The following is a 25,118-nucleotide window of genomic DNA, read 5'->3' on the forward strand; positions in this document are numbered from 1 at the left end:
CGGTTTCCATTTCACAGGATGTACAAATAGCATCTAATTCTGTTTTACATAGAAACCATTGCCTGCGGTTCCTTAATCCACTTACTCTTAATCAAAATCTAATTGAGTTATCCCCATGCCTTTTCTTTCACGCACCACACAGAGTACTACAAAGAAGTGACAGCCCTGAAAGACTCGCACCCAGACCTCCAGGTGCTGCTGCTGGTGGGAGGGCCGGACCCGGCAGCGCAGCAGACAGGTGTGTCCTCCTCACTGTCAGAGGCTTTCTCCCAGCTGCTCAACAGTACGGGCGGCGCGGACCTCTTCGCGGACAACGTCGTGACCTACCTGAACCACTTCGGCTTCGACGGGATGGAGTTGGACTGGAGGTACCCCGGAATGTACGGCAGCGTGCAGGATGACGTGTATGGCTTTCCTGGCCTCGTCAGGGTATGTAGGTGTTAACTAGATGTAGCTGGGCTGCCAGTGTAAGTGTGGTGGTTTGTGCGTGCGTGTGTGGTGTGTGTGTGTGTGTGTGTGTGTGTGTGTGTGTGTGTGTGTGTGTGTGTGTGTGTATGTGTGTTGTGTGTGTGTGTGTGTGTGTGTGTGTGTGTGTGTGTGTGTGTGTGTGTGTGTGTGTGTGTGTGTGTGTGTGTGTGTGTGTGTGTGTGTGTGTGTATGAAGAACGCAAGAATTTTATTGTATAGGCCATATGACCACGTTACAACTGATCGCGCTGACAATGTTAGAGTAAACAGTAGATGTATAAATCATGAGACGGTCAAAAATGTCTGATCCGAAATTTTATGTGTTTAATAACTACAGACCAGAGTGAGCGCTCTATGGGTAGAACAAGTAGCAAGAATAGATACATTCACAATTGAACAAACAAAAGGTAGTGCTATATGTCTCAACAGAGACATTGGAGGAACAGAAATCGTTTGACATACTTGCACAGCTACGCATGCACATAAAACGGAAATAAGAAACTAGGCGAAGCTAACAGTGCAAGGTCTTCAGAGTAAGAAGACACACCCAGTCAAGTGTTTGTCCCGTATAACTCTTACACTTTAATTCATTGATTCAAATGTATGAGCTGTGACGGAATTGTGGCTTTCCACACGTGAGTACGGACGCTTCAGCGGGAAATGCCACCTTTATATACCAAATATAACTCTTGTACTTATTCAAATGTGTGAGCTGTGACGAAATTTTGGCTTTCCGCATAAATCTGGACGCTTTAGTGCCAAAATATATATCAATTATAAGTTTATTTATTTATTTATTTATTTATTCAAATGTTTTCCCTCCGCTGTTCAGAAACTGAGGGAGAAGTTTGACCAGCAGGACAGCGGGGGTGAGGGTGAGGAGGGTGGTGGGGCCAGACTGGTGCTGACGGTCAGGGTCAGTGGTAACCGCTACATCCTGCAGGACACGGTGCAGTTGGACCAGATCATAGGGTGAGTGACCAGATCATAGGGTGGGTGACCAGATCATAGGGTGAGTGAGTGACCAGATCATAGGGTGGGTGACCAGATCATAGGGTGAGTGACCAGATCATAGGGTGGGTGACCAGATCATAGGATCATAGGGTGAGTGACCAGATCATAGGGTGGGTGACCAGATCATAGGGTGAGTGACCAGATCATAGGATGGGTGACCAGATCATAGGGTGGGTGACCAGATCATAGGGTGAGTGAGTGACCAGATCATAGGGTGAGTGACCAGGTCATAGGGTGAGTATACATTACCTGGTGGTGTTTACAAACCTGTTAATCATCCAACATGATCCCATGGGGATTGACATACCTGTGACAGGCAAATACATTACCTGGAGGTGTGTATAGATTTGTTAATCATCCAGCATGATTTATTGGGGACTGCCATGGCAGTGACAGGTATACAGATTACCTGGTGGTTTTTATATATCTGTTAACCATCTAAGTGGGGGGGGGGGGGGGGGGTTGCACGTATATACGTTCAATGCTTTTAAGCATTTTATGTATTCATACTGAGTGACCGTGATTGTCGTTCTTTGTGTAGCAAGCATCACACATAAATTCTCCTTCATTGTTTGTGTAGCAAACACCACACATAAATTCTCGTTCATTGTTTGTGTAGCAAACACCACACATAAATTCTCGTTCATTGTTTGTGTAGCAAACACCACACATAAATTCTCCTTCATTGTTTGTGTAGCAAACACCACACATAAATTCTCGTTCATTGTTTGTGTAGCAAACACCACACATAAATTCTCGCTCATTGTTTGTGTAGCAAACACCACACATAAATTCCCGTTCATTGTTTGTGTAGCAAACACCACACATAAATTCTCGTTCATTGTTTGTATAGCAAACACCACACATAAATTCTCGTTCATTGTTTGTGTAGCAAACACCACACATAAATTCTCGTTCATCGTTTGTGTAGCAAACACCACACATAAATTCTCGTTCATTGTTTGTGTAGCAAACACCACACATAAATTCTCCTTCATTGTTTGTGTAGCAAGCACCACACATAAATTCTCGCTCATTGTTTGTGTAGCAAACACCACACATAAATTCTCGTTCATTGTTTGTGTAGCAAACACCACACATAACTTCTTGTTTATTGTTTGTGTAGCAAACACCACACATAAATTCTTGTTCATTGTTTGTGTAGCAAACACCACACATAAATTCTCCTTCATTGTTTGTGTAGCAAACACCACACATAAATTCTCGTTCATTGTTTGTGTAGCAAACACCACACATAAATTCTCGTTCATCGTTTGTGTAGCAAACACCACACATAAATTCTCGTTCATTGTTTGTGTAGCAAACACCACACATAAATTCTTGTTCATTGTTTGTATAGCAAACACCACACATAAATTCTTGTTCATTGTTTGTATAGCAAACACCACACATAAATTCTCCTTCATTGTTTGTGTAGCAAACACCACACATAAATTCTCGTTCATTGTTTGTGTAGCAAACACCACACATAAATTCTCGTTCATTGTTTGTGTAGCAAACACCACACATAAATTCTCCTTCATTGTTTGTGTAGCAAACACCACACGTGAATTTCTCTTCATGAGATGATAAAGTATTCTGTATACTCTGCTCTGTGCATAATCCACCATGTTTTGTTTAAAGATATATCAATCATGCAACGTGTCATGAGGACTGCCATACCTGTCATAGGTACCTAGATTACCTGGTTGTGTTTACAAACATGTTGATCATCGGTGTTTACAAACCCATTGATCATCCAGCAAAATCCCATGGGCACTGTCAATACCTGTGAGAGCTAGGTATATACAAATTACCTGGTGGTGTTTACAAACCTGTTGATCATCGGTGTTTACAAACCCATTGATCATCCAGCAAAATCCCATGGGCACTGTCAATACCTGTGAGAGCTAGGTATATACAAATTACCTGGTGGTGTTTACAAACCTGTTAATCATCGGTGTTTACAAACCTATTAATCATCCAGCATAATCTCATGGTGACTGCCAATACCTGTGAAAGGTATATATAGATTACCTGGTGGTGTTTACAAACCTGTTAATCATCGGTGTTTACTAACCTATTAATCATCCAGCATAATCTCATGGGGACTGCCAATACCTGTGATAGGTATATATAGATTACCTGGTGGTGTTCACAAACCTGTCAATCATCCATCAAAATCCCTTGGGGACTGCTAATACCTGTGATAGGCATATAGATTACCTGCTAGTGTTTACAAGCGTCTTAATCATCGGTGTTACAAACATGTTAACCACCTAGCACATTCCCTTGGGGACTCCAATACCTGTGATAAGTATATAATAGATTACCTGATGGTGCTTACAAACATTTCAATCGTCCAGCAATATCCCTTGGGGACTGCCAATGCCAGTGATAGGTATACAGTTTATAAATCATCAGTAGTTACAAACCTGTCAATAGTCCTATGGGGGCTGCCTGCACTTGTGACAGGTACATAGATTACCTGGTGGTGACGGCTTATGACTTCTACCTGACGGAGCCCAGGATTGGCCATAACTCAGGACTGTTCGGGAGGAACGGCGAGCCCAGTGATGACGCTCCTCTCAACGTGGTCAGACATTTACATTTATGACGATGATGATAATGGTAGTGATGATGGTGATGGTGATGATGATAGTGGTGGTGGTAGTGGTGGTGATGATGATGATGATGACAGCAAACAACAGCAATATAATTGTGATAACAATGATGTGAATTTGTTCAACGCATATCTTCTAAGTAGGGCTCTAGACGCTTACAAAAAAAACTGGGTAAATACACACACACATACGCACGCACGCATACACGCGCGCGCGCATATACACACATACGCACGCATGCGTGCACTAGCACACACGCACACACACACACACACACACACACACACACACACACACACACACACACACACACACACACACACACACACACACACACACACACACACACACACACACACACACACAGAAGTATACAAGAACAATGGAGAGGCGCGAAGGTGTTCTACGTAAGTTTAGATGACAATGACATTTTTCATATTCTTAAAATGCACACCATCTTTTTAAATTTGTTTTCAGATATCATGGAGTATATATACGTGTGTGTGTGTGTGTGTGTGTGTGTGTGTGTGTGTAACTTATTTGCGTGAATACCAGGAGCATTTTGGTAAATGATAGACAGGCAGATAGATAGGACAGATAGACAAATAGACAAAAACAGTAAGTAAATAGATCAATGAAAATGAAAAAATAACAATGGTACAAATATTCCTATAATTTCTTCATCTTCCTTCGTGGGCTGCGACTGCCATGTTCGCTCGCACACACGAGTGAGCTTTAAACCTGAATGACCATATTTACCGCCGCCATGTTGGTAATCATACTCTATTTTTAAGGGGATACCTATCATATTACTCCTTTTTCTCCCTTCGTCCTTCTCTCTTTTTTTTCTTCTTTTTTTTCCTTCTTTGTTGTCGACATTAATTATCATGAAGTTGGAATGAATGAAGCTGGCTTGCTGTGTCTGCACAACAGGACTACATGCAGGTAGCCATACTTCGTTTACGGGGGGATACCTATCATATAAACTCCCTTTCCCTCTTCATCGTTCTTCTTTGTCCTTTGTTGTCGATGTTAATTATCATGAAGTTGGAATGAAAGATGCTGGCTCGCTGTGTGTGCACAACAGGACTTCATGTAGGTAGCCATACTTCGTTTTGGGGGTTATACCTATCATATAAACTCCCTTTCCTCTCTCCGTCGTTCTCTTTTTTCTTTTTCTTTTTTTTTTTTTTTTTCTTTTTTTTTTTTTTCTTTTTTTTTTCTTTCTTTGTTGTCGACGGTAATTATCATGGAGTTGGAATGAACGATGCTGGCTCGCTGTGTGTGCGCAACAACAGGACTACATCGTGCAGTACCTGACCCTGTACCGAGAAGTGCCCGCGGGACAGATTCTGTTGGGGGTCCCGTCGTTCGGTCACACCGTCATGTTTATCAATGAGACCACGCAGGCCTTTGGGGCGCCGCACAACGGTACCGGTCCCCCCGGCCTCTACACTGCACAGCCCGGACTGCTGGCCTTCTATGAGGTGACAACAACAACAACAACGACGACGACGACGACGACGACGATGATGATGATGATGATGACGATAATGATAATAATACTAAAAAGTAATAATAATGAGCATGATGATGACGATGACGACAACGACGACAACATTACTACTACTACCGCTGCTACTACTACTACTACTACTATTGATAACAATAGTAATGATAATAATGAGGAGGAGGAGGAGGATAATGACGATGATATTAGCAATAATAAGTTTCATTTTCTCAAGGAAGCGTCACTGCGTTCGGACAAATCCATATAGTGGAGTGATGGCCTAGAAGTAACGCGTCGGCTTAAGAAGCGTTACTGGTTTGAATCACGGCACAGTCGCCTGCATTTTCTCCCCCTCCACTAGACTTTGAGTGGTGGTCTGGACGCTAGTCATTCGGAAGAGACGATAAACCGAGGTCCCGGGCCGTGTGCTGCATGCACTTTGCGCACGTAAAAGAACCCACGGCAACAAAAGGGTTGTTCCTGGCAAAATTCTGTAGAAAAAAACTCACATCGATAGGAAAAACAAATTTAAAAAAAACCTGCAGGTAGGAAAAAATATACAAAAAAAGAAGAAAAGGTGGCGCTCTCAGTGTTGCGACGCGCTCTCCCTGGGGAGAGCAGCCCTAATTTGACACAGAGAAATCTGCTGTGACAAAAAGAGTGATTCAATACAATACAATATGCTACACCACATCTGCTTTTCAGGTACTTGACAGCAGTATAACCTAACACACTCGTCAGGTCTTGAGTGCATGCATATATATTTGTGTACCTACCAGAGTGGATTTCTTTTCTTTTTTTTAAATAAAATGATTTATTTTTAAATTGCCAGAGGACAACACTCTTTTAGCTGTGGGTGCCTAGTGCGCCAAGTGCGTGCTGCACACGGGACCTCGGTTTCGCGTCTCCTCCGAATGACTAGACGCTCAGTTTGATTTTCTAGTCAATCTTGAGAGAAAGGGTGTGAGAACGGGCATCGAACCTACTGTACACTCTAACGGACGCTGTATTGGCAGATAAGCATCTTAAGCATTCCGCCACCTTTCTCCACAAGACTGATGACAGTATTCAATAGTATCATGACGACTTATTATGATTATGATTCTGATTTTCATCATCATCATCATCATCATCATCATGAACGAGCTCCCTCTTTCGCTTCGTGAAATCTCTGCACTGAGCTTTCTCGAGACTGGCCTTAACATCTACGTCTTCTCTAAGTAGTTCCCCAGCCCCTCCGTCTTCCAGGGGGGCGGGGGGTGGAGGGGTGGGGTGGGGGGTTGCATGAGCAAACTTAGCGGCGCTAAGTTTGCTTATCGTTAAGGATGTTCCCCCACTCCACGGTAAACTCCATACGCTTAGGAACATTCTTAACTCTAAGGTAAGCAAACTTGGCGATGCAAAGATTGCCTCGTGCTGCCCGGCAGGTGTACAGTTTCTCTAGCTTTTTATCATTATATATAAGTATATCTGTATCATGGTTTATCCTTCATTCCTCTGACTGAATCAGAGCTTTGCTTCCGTGTGGCTGACTAGTGTGTAAGCGCTTTGGTTCGCCTGTGCATGAGATTCAGCGCAATATTTTTTTTTAATAATCATCATCGTCATTATTATTATTATTATTATTATCATATTATTATCATCATCATCATCATCATCATCATCATCATCATTTAGTACTATTATTACTATTTATTATCATTTACTATTATCATCATTACTATTATTATTACTGTTGTCAGTATCATTTACTATTATTATTGTCATTATTATCTGTACCGTTATTTGTTCAGATCTGTTCGCTGTTGAATAACGGGTGGACTGCCTTAGAGGATGAAGAACAGCTGACACCTTTCGCTTTCAGTGATCGGGAGATTGTCACGTACGACAACCCAGCCAGTGTTTCGGCCAAGGTGGTTATCTGACTTGTTCTCTGTCTTCTCTTTCTTTCCTTCACAGATAAAATACATCATGTTGTGTGTGTGTGTGTGTGTGTGTGTGTGTGTGTGTGTGTGTGTGTGTGTGTGTGTGTGTGTATGTGTGCGCGCGCGCGTGTGTGTGTGTGTGTGTGCGTGCCGTGCGTGCGTGTGTATGTGTGTGTGTGTGAGTGAGTGTGCATACGTGGGTGTGTGTGTGTGTGCGTGCGTGCGTGGGTGTGTATGTGTGTGTGTGTGTGTGTACGTGTGTGTGTGTGTGTGCGTGCGTGCGTGCGTGGGTGTGAGTATATGTGTGTGTGTGTGAGTGTGCGTTCGTGTGTCTATGTGTGTGTGTGTGTGTTTGTGTGTGTATGTGTGTGTGTGTGCCACGGTGTGTGTGTGTGTGTGTGTGTTTGTGTGTGTGTGTGTGTGTGTGTGTGTGCCACGGTGTGTGTGTGTGTGTGTGTGTGTGTGTTTTCGGTGGGGTTTTGTTTGTTTGTTTGCTTACTTTTAAATAATCTATTCTCTCCTCCTCCTCTTCCTTCGTCGTCTTCATCATCATCTTCCTCTTCTGTCTACTGTTTCTTTTCATTCTGTTTTCAGTGCTTTTTGTGACGGGTAGGATAGGATCCTCTCAGCACATCAGTTAGTCTTCAGGTTCTTTTCAAGTCTTTTATCCAAAACGGGGAACGTGTCACAACGTGGGGAAGGGAACGGCAGTGAAAGTCAGGAGTTCAAGGGGAGGTACTCGTACACGAAAGAAAAAAATAAATACCCTGGGGACAAAACAACAACGTCCTCGTGTATTATATTATATGTGTGCGTATATGTACCTTTTGTATGCATCCATATATCCGTCTGTCCCTCTTTTATTATTATGCTTTACACGGGTGTGATGCAATGGTAAGGCAAGATACGGTCATACGCAGAACAACCCATTCATAGAGGTCTACTCAAGTGAACAAGAAAGACACAGCCCACGTGCGCAGAGATGCATTCGTGCCAAGGCAGCTTTTTTTTCGAATTGTAACTCGAATGTGATTCAAAATCTGCAACACAGAAAACCTTGACACTAAATTCAGTATATTGCTCTAAGCCAGTTGGCTGGTGTGTGTGTGTGTGTGTGTGTGTGTGTGTGTGTGCACTTGGTTGTTGGTTTCGAGATAAGGCATGTATGCCGCGCGACGTAAGCATGGTTGCCTTATTTTTCTGTGATACATTATGTGCCAAGGATTCTCAAAGGTTTGAACGCGAGACAGTATTATATGGTATCTTCTCATATCGATTTCTCATCAGCGGAATTCGAACGATATTTTTTATCGTTTCCAAGACATCTCACAGGTCATTGTTGATGTATGTGATCGAACCTGCAACCTGCATACTATGAGTATGTTTAGTGCAAATCTGCTTGTGTACCCCGCAGGCTAACTACATCAAGGACTACAGGCTTGGCGGAGCTGCGTTGTGGGACCTGAGCTACGATGATTTCTCCGGGGTCTTCTGTGACCGGGGCCGTTTCCCCCTGGCCACCGCGCTTAAGGCTACACTCACTTCCCCGAGAAGTATGTGGGGCTTTTCCACAACTTTTTTTTGTTTTTTTTTTGTTTTTTTGTTAGTTGTAGTAGTAAAGGTCCTTTTGGCTCAAGCCTTGGCTTCGCGGCTATTGCTTTAGTTTACTGGGTTTGCCGCTAATTGCGTTATATATGATTTCGGTAAATAAAAATGTGAAAAACATAATTAATGAATTACGTGCATTCGGAAGTAGGGGTTATGCAGTGTTTCTCTCTCTCTCTCTCTCTCTCTCTCTCTCTCTCTCTCTCTGTGTGTGTGTGTGTGTGTGTGTGTGTGTGTGTGTGTGTGTGTGTGTGTGTGTGCTTCATGGGGTCTGATTACATATTTTGGTAGCCTTTTCAGAGGTTTTAAAACATTTCAGAGATGCTTGTCTTCTGTCATTCAGACAATGTGTCTATTTGTGGTGGGCTGAGAGCTGACTCACAGTGAACTCTGTATTTCTGCTAACGAGGTGCAACACAATGGCACGGATGCTAAAGGGGATATATTTCTCGTTGTGGAGGTTTCAGAAAGGTGGCAGAATTGTTAAACTCACTCAGTACGGCCAGTCCTCTCTTCTCCTCTACACACTCCTCGGATGTCTCCTGTGGGTGTCTGAATGACCCAACCTTTAGCTTCCTTCATCAGAATTGTGGTATTCTTTGTCAACATTCACCTCTTCAGTATAACAGCCTTCCGCTTGCAATATTTTGATGATGGTAATTGGGGTGAAACGCTGTTAACGTCGTCTTTTTCGCCGTTCGTATGGAGAGAGTTAAACGCTCATCTGCCAATACAGTGTCCATGAGGAACTGGGTTCGATTCCTAGTCTCGCCCTTTCTCCCAAGTTGGACTGGAAAATCAAACTGAGCGTTTTGTCAGTCGGATGAGACGATAAACGGAGGTCTTGTGTGCAGCACGCACTGGGCGCACTGAAAACGAACCCACGGGGCAATGGTGTAATCTCATCAAAACAATCATACAGGACAGGGCCGGGGATGGGGTCAAGGTCACAGATTTCTTTGGCATGTTCTTGAGTACTTTTCTCACGTATTCCTCGGTTGCAGGCTCCAACTCTGCAAAGTACCAGCGTGTGTGTGTGTGTGTGTGTGTGTGTGTGTGTGTGTGTGTACGGTATATATGGAAACGTGGTGTGCAGGCTGGTGCCCGGCGGGTGAGCGGGGCTTTCTGGACGTGCCCGGGTGTGAGCCGTGCCCGGCGGGCACCTACCAGCCGTCAGAGAACAGTATGGCGTGCATGCCCTGCCCTCAGGGCCTGACCACTCTGGCCACGGCCAGCACACACAGCTACCACTGCATCCGTGAGGGCTTGGACAACACCCCTGTCCTGTCTGTCTGTCTGTCTGTCTGTCTGTCAGTCCGTCTGTATGTCTCTACGTAAATATGTCTGTCAGTCTGTCTGTCTATATCCATAGATGCCCTTGCCTGAAGAAGCTGATATACAGCGAAATCTTGCTGCAGTTTGATTACAAGTTTTTAAAGACATGCCAAGACTACGGTTGTTCTTTGTATATATATATATATATATATATATATATACTCATGACAGTATCCATTTTCCTCATGCAATGCTACATCCACGAATCACGACGGTATACATTCTTCCCAAGTAATGCTACATCCTCGACTCACGACGGTATACATTCTTCCCATGTAATGCTACATCCTCGACTCACGACGGTATACATTCTTCCCATGTAATGCTACATCCTCGACTCACGACAGTATACATTCTTCCCATGTAATGCTACATCCTCGACTCACGACAGTATATATTCTTCCCAGGTAATCCTACATCCTCGACTCACGACAGTATACATTCTTCCCATGTAATGCTACATCCTCGACTCACGACAGTATACATTCTTCCCATGTAATGCTACATCCACGACTCACGACAGTATACATTCTTCCCATGTAATGCTACATCCTCGACTCACGACAGTATACATTCTCCCCACGCAATGCCACATCCTCGACTCAGGACAGCATCCATTCTTGTCATGTTCAGTGCCGTGCGGGTCAGGGTCAGAGTACAACTACGTGACCTCTTCCTGTGACCCCTGCCCCCTGGGCTACTACCGCCAGGAGGGTCGAGACCCCGCCTGTCTCAAGTGCCCTCCTGGTCACACCACTGTAACCACGGCCAGCTCGGACTGCGTCAGAAGTCCCGGTCAGTTAGGCTACCCTTTATCATTTAGTAGTAGTAGCAGCAGTCGTAGTAGTAGTGCTACCCTTCATTATGTTGTAGCTGTAGTAGTAGTAGTAGTAGTAATAGTTCCCTTCATCTTTTAGTGCTACCCTTCATCATTTAGTAGTAGTAGTAGTAGTAGTACCCTTTATCATTTAGTAGTAGTGTTCCCCTTCATCAATTAGCAGCAGCAGCAACAGCAGCAGCAGCAGTAGTAGTAGTAGTAGTATTACCCTTTATCATTTAGTGCTACCCTTCATCATTTAGTAGTAGTAGTACCCTTTATCATTTAGTAGTAGTAGTAGTACCCTTTATCATTTAGTAGTAGTAGTACCCTTTGTCATTTAGTAGTAGTAGTAGTACCCTTTATCATTTAGTAGTAGTGCTACCCTTCATCATTTAGTAGTAGTAGTAGTAGTGCTACCTTCATCATTTATTGGTAGTAGTAGTACCCTTCATCATGTCGCAGCAGTAGTAGTTCCCTTCATCATTTAGTGCTACCCTTCATCATGTAGTAGTAGTAGTAGTAGTAGTAGTAGTGCTACCCTTCATCATTTAGTAGTAGTAGTAGTAGCACCCTTCATCATTTAGTAGTAGAGTAGGTCCCTTCATCGTTTAGTAGTAGTAGTAGTTGTGCTACTTTCATTATTTAGTAACAGTAGTGGCAATAGTACCCTTCATTCATTTAGAAGTAGTGGTAGTAGTAGGAGGAGTAGTAGTACCCTTCATCATTTAGTAGTAGTAGTAGTAGTAGAAGTAGTAATGGTGATAATGATGAGATAATGTGTGTTTGTGTATCTGACCGCCTGACTGCCTGCCTGTATGTCTGATCTTTTCATAACTTACCCTGCCTCTGCCCCACTTGACTTTACAGAAGGTGTCCCCGAGATCATACCACGCCAAATCGACGTCAGAGCCACTCTGACGTTCACGGTATCGTCATGCGAGAATCAGCCTGTGGTTGTCGGGGCAGTGCGACTTCTGATTGCCGACTACTTTGAGAGACTAGCCGAGGTCTGGACCGGGCTGTGCCATGACGAGTCCTGCAGTAACGTGCACAGTGACGTCACTGACGGGTGTGAGAATGGTGACGTCAAAAAGAGGAGGAGGAGACAATCAGGGGAGACGAGGCTTCTGACGTCAGTCACCGTGAGCAATGTCTCGTACGTAGCAGTTTGCTTTATTATGTGGAGTGATGGCCAAGAGGTAACGCGTCCGCCTAGGAAGCGAGAGAATCTGAGCGCGCTAAGTTCGAATCACGGCTCAGCCGCCGATATTTTCTCCCCCTCCACTAGACCTTGAGTGGTGGTCTGGACGCTAGTCATTCGGATGAGACGATAAACCGAGGTCCCGTGTACAACACGCACTTAGCGCACGTAAAAGAACCCACGGCAACAAAAGGGTTGTTCCTGGCAAAATTATGTAGAAAAAATCCACTTCGGTAGGAAAAACAAATATATATATATAAAAAAAAACTGCATACAGGAAAAAATACAACAACAAAAATGGGTGGCGCTGTAGTGTAACGACGCGTTCTTCCTGGGGAGAGCAGCCCGAATTTCACACAGAGAAATCTGTTGTGACAAAAAGAGAAATACAATACAATACAATGTTGCTATCGCTTGTGAGTTATCCCTTGGTCAGCTGGTAAGCTGGATTGCTTTGGAAGTGACCCCCCCCCCTCCCCCCTAACATTAGGTAGGCTCATGAGATAAACGCCTTAACTTAATTTATTTTGTCGTGTGTGTGTGTGTGTGTGTGTGTGTGTGTGTGTGTGTGTGTGTGTGTACTGCGAGTGCGTTCGTGTAATCTTATTCCCACATTGTTTATGTGTTTGTTGGGGGGAGGGGGGGGGGGTTGTTTGGTGTTGTTTGTTGTGTTTGTGTGTGTGTGTTTTTGTTTGTTTGTTTGTTCTTGTTTTTGTTTTTTGGGGGTTTTTTTGGTTTTTTTTGGTCTGATCTGATTAAATTAAATAACTTTTGTTTTGACTGCCGGCGAAGCGAACAGGCGATTCTGTTTCAGTACATACTTTGATGATAGTGATTATGGTGATGACGATGATGATAACTCCGACAAAGATGACGACGATGACTGACGAAAGTGGTGTTATAGTGGTTTTGACACGGGAAACGAATGAAGAGCGCCTTAAGGCAGCCAACACTCGGCTCTTGTCAAGCAGGCAGCCAATTATGTTCCGGTGTTTGTAAAGCTCTTAGAGATAGGTCTCTGACCGAAGACAGGCGCTTTTAAGTATCACTACTACTAGTAATAATGATAATAATAATGATAATAGCTGCAGCACAACCACCACCACCACCATCAACAACAACAACGATGATGATGATGATAATAATAACAGCAGCATCACCACCACCAACAACACCAACAACAACAACAATAATAATAATAATAATAATGATAATACTACTACTACTACTGCTAATAATAATAATAATAACAATAGCAACAACAACAATAATAGCGACAATAATAATAACAACAACAGCAATGATAATAATAACAATAATGATAAAGACAATATCAGCAGCATCACCACCACCATCACCATCACCACCACCAACAACAATAACAATGATGATAAAAAAAAATAATAATAACAATAATGATAACAACAACAATAATGATAATAATAATGATGATGATGATGATGATGATGATAATAATAATAATAATAATGGTGATGATGATGATGACGATGCTAACAATTGTCCTCACTGTCTCAGGGAAGAGGTGAACACTACAGACAGCACCAGACACACCCACAGGGTCATCGCTGCTGCTCTCAGCGACCACGAGGAGTACGAACCACTGGTAAGGCCACTGAGTTCCATTCAGTTCAAGGAATCAAAACGTGCGGACTGAACCATATACGCTACACTACATCTGTTTTGGGGTTGTTGTGTGTTGTTTTTTAAGACTAGCCAGTTGCATTGCTCGGACGGAAGAGCCTAGTATGGTCGTAACCCGCTACTAACTGTGTGTAGTATGGAACTGACCAATGGCGTAGTTCGGTCAACGTAGGCATTTAGTCACGTGTAACTGTCAAAAAGTTAGAACCAAGCTGGCCGGCTTCCGTGAGGCGATCTTTGCAGCGATAAGTTTGCTTAGAGTTAAGAATGTTCCTAAGTATATGGAATTTACCGTGGAGTTAGGAACATTCTTAGCGATAAGCAAACTTAGCGCTGCAAAGTTCGCTCATGCAACCCACCACAGTTGCCTGACCTTCACATAAACCTAACGCGCCAGTCATGCCTTGAGAGCCCAGTCTTCGTGTGTGTGAAATATTGACATAAAATCAAATGAAGTTATCTAACAAAATAAAGAAATAAGTTGATATATGTGCATTAAAACATGATCAAGTGGGAGTGTGTGTGTGTGTGTGTGTGTGTGTGTGTGTGTGTGTGTGTGTGTGTGTGTGTCCCCAAGAGCACCTACGGAATCCGATTCACGAAACTGGAGACACTGGAGACACAGACTGTATGTGAGACGGGATCTGTTGCTACAAATGGTCGCTGTGGTGAGTGAATTGTTTGTTTGTTTTTCTTGTCTTTTATCACTTCAAGTGGAAATGCGTAATAAATTGAAGAGCGCGCGCGAGTGCACACACACACACACACACACACACACACACACACACACACACACACACACACACACACACACACACACACACAAAGTCAGTCTCTATGTGTAGGAACATGAGTCAAACAAAATGTTTGAACGTTTGCTTCAAGGCTGGTAGTGGCGTTCGTTACCTTCGTTTCCATCGGATTTCCTCTTCTTCATCAACTTCTTTTCATTTCTGACTGTGCCCACTATCCTTTAAAACCCAGATCTCTCTGCATTTTGTGTTCCTCAGTAATGTTAATGTCTGTTGTTGCAATAGCACCAGTGACAGAAAGCTACTACGTGTGTGTGCTGCGCACGCGTGTGTACGTTCGTACGTGTATGTGTATGAGTACGCGTACATGTGTGTGTGTGTGTGTGTGTCTGTCTGTCTGTCTGTTTCAAGCATCATACCATTTTTTTAACCGTAGTAATGAAAAACGATCACATCCACACACAATACAACCAATGACCGACTGTTGACACACACCCACACTGACAGAGCCGTGCAAGGCGGGTAGCCAGCACAACAACGTCACCAGCACGTGCACCCCGTGCCCCCTGGGACACTACCAGCCCCTGGAGGGCCAGACTGGCTGCCAGACCTGTCCGGGCGTCATGACCACCCTCATCACCGGGGCCACTTCGGCTGTCCACTGCGTCTGTAAGCTGATGATGATGACCCCTGTCCTGGTGTTGGTTTGTTGGTTTAAAACATAGTTGGATAGTGTCGCAATACAACACATTTATGGGTGAACAGAACGAGGAAGTTTTTTAACAAAAGTCATGTCCTGATTTAAGTTCTTCTTGATAAAAAATATATACTGTAAATTGATTGATATTGATTGATATGAATACTTACATAGTGCCTATCCTCGGTCAGAAACCAAGCTCTGAGCGCTCTACAAACACGGGGTCATTTGCACAACAGGCTGCCTACCTGGGTAGAGCCGACTGACGGCTGCCACTGGGCGCTCATCATTCGTCACATAACTGAATATACCAGACCTGTGGTGCTGTCGTTCTTGTTATTGGTGCTGGTGGTGTGATTTATTTTGCTGTTCTTTTTCGGGAGGGGGGGACTGGGGTTCCTCCAACCTCTAATTTCTCTCCCACTTTTGTTGTTGTTGTTAACAATGTGTCCTTCTTCTGATCTCATTTTTTTCCATTTCCTTCACTCACCTGAATGCAGTACGCGACAGATTGTAAATAAGCGTACAAAATCGGTAAATAGATAAATAGATAGATAGATTGCTTGATGGACAATTCTTCGTTTCTTGAATGTTTGATGTGTGCTCACACGTGTGGTGTCAGTGATGCTGACTTGAGTCCATTGTTGTCATCATTGTTGCTTAGGCTGTGCTGTTATAGTGATGTTTGTGATTGTTTTTGTTTTTCCCCTTTTCTTTTTATTTCTTTCTTTCTTTCTTTGAAGATTTGGAAAATGCTACCAACTCTTGCTTGTGGAATTTTATCCTGAACTCTAGCAACGATTTTTTTTCTGATATCTAAGTACATTTTATTCAGTACTTTGAATTTTGTTCCTCAGAAAAGGCCTTCCAGAGTAGGACCTAAACATTCAGTGTATTAAGCCATCAATGCTCTGCTTGTCCCCAACCGACGCTTGACTGAGTGCACCATTGTTTTGGTGGCCCCATGTGTTTCGCATGTGGTTCTCGGGTCTTTACCTGGTTTTCCTTAATGATCATGATCATGATAACAATAATCCAGATTAACCGTCATACCTCCCAGACAAGGAACTCGTGGAACTTAATTATTATTGGTCACGCGTAAACATTTCCACACTTTGCTTGTGGCAGTGTTCACCGTGCCACCCACCCACGAACACACAGAGACAAAAACAACACGGAAGAACAATGAACAGTGGACAACACACACACACACACACACACACACACACACACACACACACACACACACACACACACACACACACACACACACACACACACACACACACACACACACACACACACACACACACACACACACACACACAACACACTACTGGGCCAGTAGAGGAGAGAGAGAAAGAGAGAGAGAGAGCTGACCTTGAGATCTTTTGTTCCTTCGTGAAATTGTCAGACGAATTGGTGGCAGACTAATATGCAACCTCCGGTTTGCTGATGATATAGATCTGATGGGGGGAACGAACGAAGAACTGCAGGAACTTACCAGCAGACTTGTTGATAGAGCGGGTGCTTACGGAATGGAGGTCAGCACAGATAAATCCAAAACTATGGTAAACAGCGTGAACATGGCCCATGCCACTATTTTCATGAACGGAGAACAACTGGAAGATGTCGGGAACTTCAAATATCTAGGAGCAACCCTGACAAAAGATGGAAGCAGCAAAGCAGAAATAAGAATTCGCATTGGCACAGCCACTGCAGCCATGACCAAACTGAACAGAGTGTGGAAAAGTAACATCCGATTCTCCACAAAATTCAAACTCTACAAAGCCCTGGTAGTCTCCATTGTACTGTATGGTTGTGAGGCATGGACACTGACGGCCGAAACTGAAAGGAAGATCCAGGCCTTCGAGAACAAATGCCTGAGGAAGCTCCTTCAAATTCCCTGGATCGAGCACAGGACCAATGAACATGTACGGAGCAGAATTGAGAACCTTGCTGGACCTCAGGAACCTCTCCTTTCAACTGTGAAGAGACGCAAGCTGATATGGTTTGGACACAACACTCGACACACCAGCTTGTCCAAAACAATCATGCAAGGCACCATCGAGAGCGGGAGAAGAAGAGGAAGACAGCGGAAGAACTGGCATGAGAACATCAAACAATGGACCGGACTCCACACACGTGAGCTGCTGCCAGCGGCTGTCGACAGAGACAGATGGAGAAGTTGCGTCTGCGGTCCTCAGGCTTCCTCCAACGACTACTTTGTAGTTATGGGCCTGAGGTGAGGTAAGGTGAAATTGTCAGCGCTCTGGAACCAGCATCTCAGCTGTTTCCCTTACGTGCAGTTTTAACCCTTTCACTGTCAAACTCGCATTTATGCAGCAGCCAACTAGTTAGAGCACCCATATCACTGAAGGGTGACCAGATCATGGGTCTGTTATCCATGAACCTACTGCTTTCAATGCTCGGTGGTAGGATAGGACTTATTTTCTACACATCGCAGGGGGAGTCCCCAGGTGTTCTTAGACACCATATTGTTTGTGTTTCTAGCACAAGGAATTTTGCACTCTAAATTGACTGGCGGTGAAAGGGTTAAGCAGTTTCTTCCACTGTAAATAGGTAAGTGAGTAATACAGACTGAACTCATTTCGCCATGCAGCTCCTTGCGAGGCCAGGCCCACCTACTGCTTCAACGAGGGCGTTTGCCGCTGGTCCGAGGCGGACAGGGGTGCGGTGTTCTGCCAGTGTCCTCACGACTTCCAGGGCGACCGCTGTGAGGTTGGTGCTGGTGAGTCACGCGCTTCGCTTTCCTCTTCCACGTGGTTAGCATTGTTTACGAACTGTGGTTTGTGTGTGTGTGTGTGTGTGTGTGTGTGTGTGTGTGTGTGTCTGTGTCTGTGTCTGTGTTTATTTCCCGCCTCTCCTATGTGGATCGTATTGTTCGCCGCGAACTATGTTTTATTTTACTTTCCTATGTGTATAGTATTGTTCACGAACAGTGCTTGACTCTCCTATGTGGATAGCATTGTTCACGAACTGTGTTTTATTTCCCGTCTCCTATGTGGATAGTATTGTTCACAAACTGTGCATTACTGACTTTCCTCCCCAATGTGGATAGCATTGTTCACGAACAGTGCTTTACCTTCCTCTCCTTTGTGGGTGGCATTGTCGGTGCACGAACAGTGTTAAAGTATTTCCGTGCGCACTGGTCAGTCCATCCATGCACGTGCTGAAGACGAAATGCTAATGTAATGCGTGTGCACGTACTCGGACACGGACAGACATGAACGCATCAAAATACGGCTCGTTCGTCCTGCGGTTCAATGTCTGTTTCTTGACCAAAAAAAACAGTCATAGCAATGTATGAACATGCGCACCCGCGAAAGCAGACACACGGACGTAGGGCCGTACTCGGACACACACACACACACACACACACACACACACACACACACACACACACACACACACACACACACACACACACACACACACACAAATGCACACACACACGCGCGCGTTCATACAGAGAGAGAGAGAGAGAGACTTGGGCTTTCGGCAACAGACTTCTTGACTTTCTCCATGACGGGTGACAAAAGGAAAACATGCCTCATGTTGCACACGGGTTCCGATAACTGATTCATTAAAGACCAAAGCCCCTACGAAGGGATCAACAAACAACATCTGTTTCCCGTCTCCTGTCGCAGAACCACAGAGTGCCAGCAACGCAGGAACAGTTGTGGGAGCAGTGGTAGGGGGCATCCTCGCTTTCCTCATCATCGTCCTCATCGTCGTTGCTTGCTGTGTCTGCCTCAGGTAAGTCAGACCATGGTGTTAACGAACAATAGTTCATCTCTTCTTTCTTTTCGAATCTCAACTGAGAGAGAGATGGATAAACAACACTCGCATTCTGACCGTAAAAGCGAATTCAGAGTGATTACATAAAATGGGTCAATTGAATGTCCAGTCCGTATGATTTTGCAGTTCACACGATTGTATGATCTTGATACTTTCACCATTAATCAGTTACACACTAAAATGTCACACCTGGTCGAGATGTTCCTGTTATATGACAAGGAATGTGTCTTTGGCGGCCATCGGGGAAATACCCATAGAGTCTGTCGCGTGTTAAATGAATACTACTACTCTTTTCTATATAGCGCTGAGTCTTTTACGAAAACAAATCAAAGCGCTTTCATACCATTCATATGCATGCATAACTCTCAAACAAAGGGACGAAAGGCTAGACTTATGAATGCATGGAGATAAAAGGCTTGGGAAACCCTGGACAGGAAAAGAGGGGGTGTGGATGAGCAAGAGTTGGGTTTTAAGTCCAAACTTGAAAGAGCCGAGTGCAGGGATTTGACGAAGCGAAAGAGGGCAAGGTCCAGAGACAGAGAAAGAGCGGCCTCCAACTGAGCACAAATACCAAAACTGTTTCTTTGACCTTGATCCAAGAACACGTTGACGACCACGGACATAACTATAGACGTCCGTGGTTGGCTACAATCGAAACGATCAGTGAGTTCGAACACGTCATTTCGGAAATATTAGCTGCGCAATGGTCCGGCAAATTTCGCAACAAGTGGCTGTGAGAAGGGCAGACAGATTATCTCTGCAGTATTTTGAATAAACGTTTAAATCCTGTTTATTCCGTCGGGTTGTTTGTTTTGTTTTGTTTGTTTGAAAGGGAGGCGGGCTGGTACGTTTCGTTGACTGCGATTTTTGGTGTGGTTTTATGCTTGGTTCGTTGTTTGACATTGTTGGACTGAAGTTGTTATTCAGTGTGTATAATTATATCGTTATCATATCTTCGACATCCAAAAAAGGTGCAAAAGGATTGAATTTCCTTGATTCTTCGAGTCTGTTTTCCCGTTGGGAACGCGTTCAAAGATAGGTATACAAGATGCAAATACTATATTAATAAATTTTGATTAAATTTCCTTGATTCTTTGATGATTTTCCGTTCTTATATCCTGTTGTAGGTGGTACAAAGATAGGTATACAAGATGCAGATACTTTATCACTTGATTAAATTTCCTTGATTCTTTGATGATTTTCCAGTCTGTTTTCCTGTTGTGGATGGTACAAAAATAGGTATACAAGATCCAGCTACTTTATTATTTCTAAAAGAGAAATTGTTGACACGTTTGCTGATTAAAAAAGTCTTGCTGTGCTTGTGCCCCAGCGTTGATACTTCTCTTTCTCTCTCTATTGACTTCTTTCTCCACCACACGTTTATTATTCATTTTCTTCACCTTATTTATATCTCAGCTTAGTTTTGTTCAGAGCTCATGTATGATCACGTCTTAACTTCTGGTTATGATGACATCCGTCACATATTCAGTATATGTACATGTATCAGGACAGGACTTTATAAAAGATGTTGTTGTTGTTGTTGTTGTCCTGTTCATCGATATCTGTGTTGTATTGTGACATGTTCCAAATAAAATACTGTTTAAACCAAAAAACAAAAAAAAGGCGACACAAAAAGAGGGGCATGGTGGTGATGCAGAATGCGCAAGGCAGCAGTGCAGCTGCAGCCAGCGGAGGACCGCGGGGGGCGGGGGGCGGCCACCCCCAACCACTACATGACCTGGGGCACCTTCAGCAAGGGCAGCTCGGCCCAGAGAGGGGTCAAGTTCGTGGACTACATTGACTACTACATGTGGCTGAACAGTTTCTCTGGTGACTGTCCCTTCTTAGTATCATTATTATTACTATTATTATTGATACTTATATACCTAACTTTTTATTGATCGGAGTCCATGGTTCAACAGTTTCTCTGGTAACTGCCCCTTCTTTTTTCTTATTATTATTACTACTATTATCATTGATACTTATAATTATGATACCTATTGTTGATCAGAGGCCAGTTCTAAGCCGCGCTTTACAAACATAGTCATTTGCACAACAGTCTACCAGCCTGGGTAGAACCGACTGACAGCTGGCTTTTTGATGTTCATTATTTGTTTCCTGTGTCATTCAGTCAGGCTTTCAGTCACGCAGGTTCTTTAACTTGCGCAAAGTGCATGCTGCACACGGTACCTCGATTTATCGCTTCATCCGAATAACTAGCGTGCAGACACCACTCAAGGTCTCGTGGAGGTAGAGAGGGGTACTACTTTGTCTCTCTGCTGCTGCTTGGTTGTTGATGGTTGTCTGTCAGTTGCCTGATAATGTTAAGCCTTCACTGCTGCCGCTGCTACACTTGTCAATCGTTTATTGCAAATGTGTGTGTGAACCAGTAAGTGTGTTTGTGTCTGTATGTCCTGTCAGTGTGTGTCAATGTCTGCCTCTAAGTGCACCTTGGGGTTGTCATGCATCTGTTTATCTACACATGCTGAATGTATATATGACATGTATTGTGTAATTATGTGGTTGTGTGTATGCATCATGCAATGCGTAGGGTCAAGAATGTTTGAGCATACACAATAGTTACAAGCATGTCTCTGTGTCTTCTGTCGCAAAATTACATAATGAAAAAATAAATAAATTGTATAACCTTTTTTGTCAGCTGCAGTAACACTATGTGCTCCTGTGCAGACCAGCAGCAGTCAGGAAAGTCACAGCCACTGCACCACAGCAGGCCCAGGCCTGACCAGCAGCCCTCTCCCAGGTTCACAGTGACCACTCTGGCACCCTCCTCCACAGCAGACCCCCCTCCGACAGAACCCAACGGACACACCCCTGCCCCCACCGGACACACCCCTACGCCCAACGGCAACACCAGCACCGTGGCAGATGATGATGCTGTTCACTCCACTGCAGATCAGGAATGAAATGTGAAACAATGTTGCTTTAAACCCCAGAAAACGGAGTATGGTTGCCTAAATGGCGGGGTAAAAACGGTCATACATGTAAAAGCTTACTCGATTACATACGAGTGAACGTGGAAGTTGCAGCCCACGAAAGAAGAAGAAGAAATGTTGCTTTAACGTCTTGACTGCCGCAAACGAGTATGTTTGTCAGTGAAGGGCTGTCACCTGACTGAGATAAGACAGATCACAGGTCAGGATGTCAGTCACCATTCTTTATTTGAACCTCTTCCTCCTGGGATGATAATTATTGCCTTTCTTCAGCAAAACCATTGAAATGTTTGCACAACTGAGTAGGAATTGCACTTTAAACTGGTGTCACTCTGATCAAACTTCACAAAGGTTCAGCAGTCAAGGGGTTAATGATCAGGCTTCCATTTAGCTGCAAAAAGGGGGTCTTTTCTTATCATTTTATTCAATGCATTTTCTTGCATTTAAGATAAGGCGTCTGATACTTTTGAGTGCAGTGTGTGCGGTTTTCTTTGTTAGTGGGTTTGCGTTGGTGGGGTTTTATTTTTCTTTTCTTTTTTCTTTTTTTTCCTTTTTTTTTTTTTTGTTTGTTGTTGTTTGCCTTTTTGTTTTCAGTGTAGTGTTTTCATGGACTGAACATATCAGACCAGAAACTCTTAGGCAGATAAGCATATGTGTGTTCTTTGGCAGTGAAGAAAATCAGTTCTGCCCCAGACACAAAGCCACTTTCAGGCCCAAGGGGGCATTATTCATCAGACCTACAAGGCATGAATAGGCCCATGGGCTGTCTGCACAAACCTCATGTGCTGGCCAGGTCAGTGATATGGGAGTGTATCGCTCATGCAGCCACAGATCTATATTCTGCAATAACAGACAGCAGTTTTCTTCACCCAAGTGACATAATAAGATTGGAATCATAGGACAACTAAACTTGAAATATTGACAAACCTGACATGACTATCATATTTAATCCCTGACCTGAATGTGAGATCTTTTTTTAAGAACATAATTTCCTTAATTCTGCTTCTGTCTTTTTCTCCACTCTGCCCTCATCAATCTAGACAAGTAAAGTTTGACAAACAGGTTCAATAAGAAAATTACCTCAATCACATGCTAACCATCTATGGGCTACTCATTTTTGGACTCGTGTTGTTTCACATCATGTTTCCACGCCATGCAGTGAGACTGTAAGTCTGATTACACACTAGTTTTGTAACGTCTGATACCCTTAAAATGGTGATTAATTCAACAACTGTTTTGTAATGCATGTAAGTAAAAGGTATTCAATATAGAGAACATAGAGAAGTAGAAGACTGCTTCCTTCTTTGATTGATTTTCTGGGTTTATTTCTTTGCAACTCTTATTTACCTGCATGCAAACTCATTGGTAGCACTAAGCGGTAATGGACTGAAGTTAGGCAACTTTGTCTCTCATTGCTGTTTCATATTTATCTTATGCTTATCTTTCAGTTCTGCTGTTCATATGACATTGACAATTACATCTAAAAACCACTTTCTTTTAAATGGAAACCATTTTATGTAGCGTTTATTTTTATGACAGTAATTTATTAATGTCACTGATTTTCTTTTTATATACGTGTGTAAATATTGCATGAAAATTGGCCACTTTTGGAGCATTATACAACTCTTCCTCACTCCCTCTCTCTGTCCCCATGGATTATTTTTGCTGTATTTTATTTATTAGAGATTTCAAATCCATTGCTCTACATGGTACCACATGATATAGCCAGTCAAAAAATTCTATATTTATGTACTTCATCATTTTCCATTGCATATATTTTGTATGGTTAATAGTGGACTTGGGATGCTATACTTACAATAAAAGAACATGGCTCCATTTCCCGCCATGTCTATAAAGTGCATGACATGTATAATACAATTCAGTGTCTTCATTCACTGTTATGTTGTTAAATTTTGGGGGAGAAAGGGGAGAATGAAACAACAGCACATCCAACCTCCTGGGAGTGTATGTCTGGTTTAACTGTTCGTATGTACATGCAAACATGGCTAAGAATCATTCAGCATAAATTCACAGCCTATGAAATGACGACTTTGATTTCTATCTTCTATAAACAAAAAACATAATACATAAATAAATGAATAAATAAACCACACATTTTGGCTTGTGTCTGTTTACATCCAATGACTTAAAGCCCAGAATGCCTTAATTATCATGTCTAACAGATACAACCTTTCTTATCTCAAGAGGAAAGACTGAAGTTGAAAACTATAATTATTATGTCTCACAGATATCACCTTTCCATTTCCTCAAGGGGAAGGACTGAAACTGAAAGCTTGTACAGCCAAAACGTGCAAGAGTCTGCAAACCATATCATCTTTGCTATGTATGGTATGGGCAAAAAGTGAAAACAATCTTCAACTGTTTAATCTTCTGGAAATATGATGTTATGCTTTGAGTACAATGTTTGTCGATTTGCCAGTCCATCCATTCGTCTGTCTCCACACAGATGTGTGCATGTAAGTGTACACATATTTGTTTTGAACATGGCATGTTATGATGTGAGCAACTGGCACAGTTTGGTTGCAATAGCTGTAAAATACTGAGCTAGCTCTTTAGTGAGAAAAGAAACTTTGTTCCTAAAACAGACAGGCAGTCTTTTCTGTGTGCCTATTTTAGTAAAACCATCATTTTGTATAGTTCTGTTGAAACTATGTGTTCATGGTTAAAAAAAAAAAAAAATTAAAAAAAAAAAAAGCATTCAAGACTATCATG

General features: G+C 43.1%; 1 protein-coding gene across 1 annotated transcript in view; it reads left to right on the forward strand.

The window, feature by feature from the left end:
- LOC143285847 (uncharacterized) overlaps window positions 1-22,358 on the forward strand; it is a 28,570-nt gene extending 6,212 nt beyond the window's left edge. The window contains exons 3-18 of the mRNA XM_076593319.1: window positions 143-429; window positions 1,300-1,439; window positions 3,957-4,077; window positions 5,404-5,592; window positions 7,409-7,528; window positions 8,955-9,093; window positions 10,242-10,403; window positions 11,114-11,275; window positions 12,168-12,456; window positions 14,038-14,125; window positions 14,741-14,831; window positions 15,423-15,584; window positions 18,236-18,364; window positions 19,284-19,392; window positions 21,092-21,264; window positions 22,123-22,358. Coding sequence (XP_076449434.1) covers window positions 143-429; window positions 1,300-1,439; window positions 3,957-4,077; window positions 5,404-5,592; window positions 7,409-7,528; window positions 8,955-9,093; window positions 10,242-10,403; window positions 11,114-11,275; window positions 12,168-12,456; window positions 14,038-14,125; window positions 14,741-14,831; window positions 15,423-15,584; window positions 18,236-18,364; window positions 19,284-19,392; window positions 21,092-21,264; window positions 22,123-22,358 — 2,597 coding nt within the window. The remainder of the gene's footprint in view (window positions 1-142; window positions 430-1,299; window positions 1,440-3,956; window positions 4,078-5,403; window positions 5,593-7,408; window positions 7,529-8,954; window positions 9,094-10,241; window positions 10,404-11,113; window positions 11,276-12,167; window positions 12,457-14,037; window positions 14,126-14,740; window positions 14,832-15,422; window positions 15,585-18,235; window positions 18,365-19,283; window positions 19,393-21,091; window positions 21,265-22,122) is intronic.
- Window positions 22,359-25,118: the final 2,760 nt, after the last annotated feature.

This window comes from Babylonia areolata, chromosome 1 (genome assembly GCF_041734735.1).
Source record: "Babylonia areolata isolate BAREFJ2019XMU chromosome 1, ASM4173473v1, whole genome shotgun sequence".
In the NCBI taxonomy this organism is placed as follows: domain Eukaryota; kingdom Metazoa; phylum Mollusca; class Gastropoda; order Neogastropoda; family Buccinidae; genus Babylonia; species Babylonia areolata.